Source organism: Mustela putorius, unplaced genomic scaffold, assembly GCF_011764305.1.
Source record: "Mustela putorius furo isolate JIRA1106 unplaced genomic scaffold, ASM1176430v1.1 tig00003987_pilon_pilon_pilon, whole genome shotgun sequence".
NCBI classification, from domain to species: Eukaryota; Metazoa; Chordata; class Mammalia; order Carnivora; family Mustelidae; genus Mustela; species Mustela putorius.
Genome location: NW_025422126.1, coordinates 3239479 through 3246315, shown reverse-complemented (window position 1 = coordinate 3246315; position 6837 = coordinate 3239479). Strand labels below are relative to the sequence as shown.

Sequence of the window (6837 nt, the reverse complement as noted above, 5' to 3'; positions counted from 1 at the left end):
TAAACATAGCAGATGATAGGTATCCGTACAAAGGCAGGAGACCGATGTGATAAGAAAGTGCCTGGATGACCTTGTTTGGTTGGTGGTCAAAAGTCTTGTTAGCGGGGAATTGTAGGTTGAAATCTAAGTGACTACGAGGAGCTAGCCCACAGAGAACAAAGGAACGTTCAAGGACCGCAGAAAGAGAATTGCTGGCACAAAAGTGTGTGAGAAGCGTGAATGGAGCTCACCTATGGGGTGTGAAACAGAAGGATGGAAATGAGCTCTAGGTCAGTCTCAGTCAGTCGGTGGGGGGCAGGGCGGGGCAAGGCTCTCTATGCCATGGAAGTCTGGTCACTCCAACAGATACCATGGGTTAAAGGGTTGGCGAGGGGTTGCTGCATAAGACATTTTTGGTTTTTATTTTACTTTTTAAAAAATGTCCATCAGATGGCAAAATTTGTGGGTGCCAGTATGGTGGCGAATAGGATATCTTCAGTTCTCAAGTATCTGCTTGTATCATACTTACATATTACAAAGGGGGAAGAAATAGTGGGGAAACCTGACAGACCCAATCTCACCCTCGGGAGTGAGTGAGCTCACCCCCATATGCCTTCTGTTATGATGCACTGAGAAGCACCCAGTGTTGCCTTGGGGCTATACATGCCAAAAATGTATGACCTTGATCTAATAAGGAAGAAACCCATAAGCCCCAAATGAGGGATATTCTATAATGGAATTGGCCTGTGCTTTTCAAAAATGTCAAGGTTCTCAAAGAACCCCTCTCCTTCAAATACGCATCAGTAGGAGACTGAGTTAGATGTGACATATACTACATAGGCTGGGATATTGCCCTGCAGTGGAAAAGAATGGGCCAAATCTCAGTAGATCAATAAGGAAGATCTCAGAAACTGTGTTCTCATGATAAGACACATGGTGCATGGGGGCGCCTCGGTGGCTTAGTGGGTTAAAGCCTCTGCCTGCGGCTCAGGTCATGGTCCCTGGTTCTTGGGATCGAGCCCCACATCGGGCTCTCTGTTCAGCAAGGAGCTTCCCCCTCGCTCTCTTTCTGCCTGCCTCTCTGCCTACTTGTGATCTCTGTCTGTTAAATAAATAAATAAAGTATTTAAAAAAAAAAAAAGGCCACATGGTGCATGAAAGCCACACCAAGATGGTCTTTTTGTATCTATCAGTTTGACAAAACAAAAGTCAGCTTGGTAGGAAATCAGAAGTTTGATTCCATCCTGTGTTGGCAAGGCGGTGGGAAGCAGGCACTCTTATCCCTAGTTGGGGGAGGGGAGGCTCACTGATACAGTTGTAGAGTTGTAACTCAAAATTATAACTCCATCTACTTCTTGACCTAGAAACACCTTTTCTGGAATTCATGTGTAACATTCTACCATGCATAAGATTATCCACTGCGGGGGCACTTGGGTGGCTCAGTCGCTTGGGCATCCAACTCTTGCTTTCTGCTGAGGTCATGATCTCAGGGTCCTGGGATTGAGCCCCACATCAGGCTATGTACTCAGTGTGGAGTCTGCTTGAGACTTTCTCTCCCTCTCCCTCTGCCCAGCAATTATCCCTTTAAAAAAGGGAAGCAATATAATTGTTCATCACTGGGCCTCCTTACCCACTACCACCACCAGTATCTATACCCTAGTCCACATCTAGTAAGGGAAGGAAAGGGAAAGAGACTTTCTTATCACCAGGAGCCTTAGAACTTATCTGTCATCTCTGCTCACCTTCTCTCCACCCATCCCCTTAGCCCCTTGTGGTGTGGGACTGATGAACATGCATGGAGGGAAGCCTGGTGAAGAAGAGCTTCAGACTAAGGGGTCAGCTTCTACCTCCTACTTGCTGGTAAACTTCCAGCTAGTCCCAGTCCCTCCTTGGGCCTCTCAGGAGGAATGATAAAGCAGTGAGGCTGTCCCTCCAACCCACTCATCCCCAAATTACGTACAAGACACAAGATACACACGGATCTATGAAAATAGGCCATTAGAGGAACCCCATATGACTCATCTTGGATCAAGAACCAATAACTAGGGCATTGTGAGGTACCCCCATCAGAGAGTGCTGAGCTGGGCCAAGGCCAGGTCACCCAGGCTGGGTGCGGACAAGGGAGATGGGCAGGTGTCTGCAGTGGCAGGGGCTCAGCCCAGGAGCTCAGGCTGAGAAAGAGGCTCCACCCCTCAGGGCAGGGCCCCAGCACTCATGGCCGTGGCATAGAACCTTGCCACCTCCTCATTGGGGTTGCCCTGGGCTGGGTCGAACCACATCTGGATGCAGCGGCCACTCCTTCAGCTGTAGTTGCTGGCCTGGTAGGACTGACTCCAGAGGCCCTCACACAGGGCTACGGGTGGGAAAGTAGATCTCAAAGGTGCGGCAGGTGGTCCCAGCTGGACACTTGTTAATTCCTATAGGCGCAGAGAGAGTGGACGCAGACATTCAACCCCTGGCCCCGAAGCTGGTTTATGGCCACCCCAGATCCTCAAACCCCACCTTTGTCCCCACCCGCCACCCCCCTCACCTGAGGTCCAGTCCCAGCCTCGCTGCCAGTTGCTCTTGCAGGTGTAGGAGGTGCGACAGTCCTCCCACCATTGCTGGCAGTCCTCTTTGCACAGGGGCATGTGCAGGAAGCGCCAGCTCTGGTTCACCTGGTGGGAGGTGAGGAGGGAGGGCTCACTGAGTGCTCAGCTCAGCGGATGGGACAGGCAGATGGGATGGGTCATCTCATGCCACAGCCCTGATGGAGCTGGATGGCAGCTGCAGGGGTGGGGTGGGGAGAGGCAGGGTCCGATAGCTCCCAGATCCAGGGCCCCAGGTTGGGGGAGCACTCATAGAGACAGTTGTCCTGGATAAAATGGCGCTTGCAGGCGGGCTCCATCTTGCCGCAGTGCTTCCAGGTGAAGTTGTACAGGAGGGAGGTGTCCTTGTGCAGCTCCTGGCTGCCCAAGGTGCTGCCTGAGCAGCAGGCCTCCTCCTTCCAGGGAGTGCACTGCTTGGGGAAGACACCGACTAAGTGCCCACCCGCCCCACAGCGGTCTCCTCCGTCTGCCCCAGGTGGGGCATCCAGAGGAACACTTGCTGGGGAGGGCGTCACGATGGTTGGCTCTTGGGGTTAAGGCAGTTGTAACAGTTTTTTAACAGAGAGTAAAACAGGGGATGTGGGAGGCCTGGGAACCACTGTCTGGGGGAGCAATTATTTTCATGCCTCTAAATTATTTCACGTGATTTGCGTTATTTATATTACTCATTTTGCCTCCAGCCAATATTAACTAAGTACTTTTGATCAATCCCGCATCATGCTGGGGGCTGAGAATACAGCTGTGAACAAAACAGATAAAATCTCTGCCTTGGGATGCCTGGGTGGCTCAGTCTTTAAGCATCTGCCTTCGGCTCAAGTCATGATCCTATGATCCTGGGTTCAAGCCCCACATCGGGCTACCTGCTTGGTGGGAGGCCTGCTTCTCCTTCTCCCATTCCTTCTGCTTGTGTTCCCTCTCTCGATGTGTTTCTCTCTGTCCAATAAATAAAATCTTTAAAAAAAAAATCTATGCCTTTATGGAGTTTATGGCTTTAGTCAGGGGCAGGGGGAAGACACAGAACATGGTAGGCACAGAAAACAGCAAGTGCAAAGTCCCTGAGGGTTTTGCACTTTCTGCCCTCAGCACTCTAGTAAAAACATCATTCATTCAACCGTTACAGAGTTTACGTAAGCTGTACCCCTGGTAAATGGTGGGATCAAGATTTTAACTCAGGGCAGGTAGGAGAAGAGCCCGGCCCCAAGCTGTGGTAAGAGCAGAGAGGAAGGGCACTGATCTGGCTCTCCTAAGGTCTGGACCCCCAAGCTAGGGGACTCCAGATAGGTCCAGAAAGTGGAGGGGGACAGAGGGTATAATGGCCTGCACATGAATCCCGGTTTGGACCTGACTCCATATGGGAGGCCATCCCAGAGAGGTAATTCAAAGCAGGAAAGACAGTGGAAGTGTGAAGGTTTCTCTGTAGAAATAATTCCAAGCTGGGACTCCAGTGCTGAGTGATTACAAGCCAGTCGCTTAAAATCTCTGCTCTGAACTATAGCACCCAGGGCCAAGCAACAGGGACATGGGACAGGTCTGGGCACTCAGGAGAAACAAGGAAAATCCAAGAGGGTGGAACCAAACCTACCCCAGTCCAACAGCCTAGCCCACCCCCAGCACAGCTAACATCGAACATGCTTCCAGGCCTCCCTGAGTTCACACGTACCCCTCCTCAGATGCCCCAACTCCTGGGGATTCTGCAGGACCCTGGTGCACCTCGTCCCTGGCCTGCCAACCAGTGTCAGCAGTTCCTGCCTCCGGGAGAGGGCGATTATACTGACAGGCACTTGCTGGCCTCTAGTAGGGGCTCGACACAGAGAAGCACTCCCCATAAAACCCCTGTGCCTCAGAATTACAATCAAAAGGCTCCTCAAAAGTCTGCATGTCGTTTCTTGGCAAAGAGGAAGTGTTCCCGAGGGGTCTTAGAAGCACCATCTAGAACTCTATAAGTTCTGAAAATGAAATAGTCTTTCAGTTTTGGAAGAGAAAAAGTTCTGGAGATGGATAGTGGTGGGGACAACAGTATGAATGGCCATTGAACCCGACATTTAGAAATGCTTAAAATAACAACTTTTATATTAGGTATATTTTAGCGGACGTGTGTGTATGTGTGTGTGTGTATGCACGCGCGCACACACACATGCACGATGCAAACGAAAAATGGGAGATGACTCAGAAGTCATAGGGCTCTGGGCTTCCCACTCTTCACTTCTAGCCCCTGGGTTCCGAGCTCCTTCAGCGGCTCCCCTGTTCTCCCCTTCTCTGTGGACAGCAGCATCCTTGGCTCTGGTCACACTAAGCTCGTCACTGCCTCTGCCATCCCCTTCCCACCCGGGTACAAGTTGTTCTCTGCCAGGCTGCCCTTTCCTGCTTTGTCTTCCTGGAAAACTCTTACTCATTCCCCAAGGCCAAGGCTGATGGCACCTGTCCTGGGAAGTCTTCCCAGCGTTATCTGATTTGTCACTGTCTCTTCAGGACCTAGTGGGGGTGGAGGACCTGAACTGTTGCTCTGTATTAGCTGCATGGTGACCTTGAAGGACCTGTGTCCCCTGAGCCCTGTCCTTGAGCTCCATGGGCTGGGGCATACTTAAGGCTGGAAAAGGCACTGCCCAACTCTGTCCTAGCCCCTGCTCATGTTTAGCCTCTCAGTTCCCACGCTATGTGTATGCATGGATGTGCACACACACACACACACACACACACACACACACACACACACATTGTACCCGTGCCCACTGTGGGCCTCGTTTCCTATTTCCTCACCCATCTAAGTAGAGACTACTATCCACCTACCCGCTATAGATTTGGTGTCCCCCTGGGGATCCCCTCGGCCACCCTCCTGACTCCATTGCTCCCCAAAGCTGATCTTCCACTTCTCTGCTTTCTTCCATTTCTAGGGTCACCTCTCTCTCCAACCCATGACTCCACTCCCTTCTCACCTGGCCATGCAGCTTGTCTTCGGGGCCTGGCTTCGTCTTATGGTGCTTGGCATCCAGATGTTGAGCAGGTCTGTCCTGGCCCACGGAGTTCTAGGCTGGGCACCCCACGCAGCAGCCACCAAAGCTGGAAGCAGCAGCTGTATCATGGGCCAGACCCTATCCATCTATTCCTGCCAGAAAGCCACGATCAGAGGTGGAATCAGCCTGAGAGGGAGGCAGCAGCCACGAGACACTCCGCACGGTTTCTCATCTCCCTACCAAGCCCGGATCTTCCCCGCTCCTCACCCCGCTTATCCATGAGGGCCCCCAAGCCACGCCAAAGGCAAGTGTAGAGGTCTGGGCCAGAAGGCAAGATCCATTCACCCCATCCCAAGTTGCTCTGTGACCTTGGTGGGAGCCACCACCCCTCCCTGGACGTGTCCTTCTAGACTTCACCAGTGGTACTTCGTCCATAGTTTGAGGGCCCTGCCAGTTCTGCAAGCCCTCTCAGATCTGCGTAACAGGAACCATGGGATGTGGTCTGCTGATGAGGGGAGGGAGTGAGAGAAGAAGAACCTGCCAGCCTCAGCCCATCCCCCACCAACCCAGTGTAGGGAAGATGGGGGATCCTGACCCGGGACCAGCTGAAGGCCACTGAGCCCTGCAGTTACCACTCATGGTCCTAGACTGGGTGCCTTGGGAGTGCACGGGAGGTGCCATTGGGGGCACAATGTGGAGAGCCAGTGAGGGTGCAGTCCCAGAGAGCCAGACCCCAGTTTCTCACACCTCAACAACCCCGCCCCCCCCCCACACACACAAAAGGGTCTTGGGAAGTTACCCTGGCAGAGTGAGGCCTAGAGCTATGGGAAGACAGGAAGGCGCATCATGATGCACTCGGAGGAGGGAGCGCACATTGGGTGGTGGGAGCAGCAGGAGGAAAATCCAGCAGAAAAACCAGACCCCGGGAGAACTGGGTAAGACTTCACCTTTCCTCCCACCTCCCTCCCCACTTTCCCTCAAGACCTGCCCTGGCCTCACCCTCAGCCCCCCTGGGAAGTACAGTGTCTCCCTCCTCCACCCCACTCCTTTTATAAATCTACCAGGGGAAGGTGGACAGGCTTTGTCTAGGAAACAACTCCAATTGTCTTTCAGTGAGAGACCAGTTAAATAAATGAGGGTTCACCCAATGGGATTTAACCTGGTATAAAAGAATGAGAAAGCTCTTGGTATACAAATGTGGAAAAACATTCAAGTATATTGTTAAGTGAAAGAGGAAGGGTGCAGAAACGTGTCCATAGAATTTTTGTGTGTAAACAAGGAGGAGGGCGAATGTATGTCTTCGCATAAGAAAATTCTGA

The 6837-nt window shown here is 52.1% G+C and overlaps 1 protein-coding gene across 1 annotated transcript; it reads right to left on the bottom strand.

Annotated features, from left to right (window-relative positions):
* Nucleotides 1-2203: 2203 nt before the first annotated feature.
* On the bottom strand, nt 2204-5646 carry FOLR3 (folate receptor gamma). The gene is given in 6 exon segments (XM_004768220.2): nt 2204-2340; nt 2342-2396; nt 2510-2643; nt 2790-2977; nt 5501-5556; nt 5559-5646. Coding segments are annotated over 6 exon segments (582 nt in total). The 3' UTR covers nt 2204-2279.
* Between the last annotated feature and the right edge of the window lie 1191 nt (nt 5647-6837).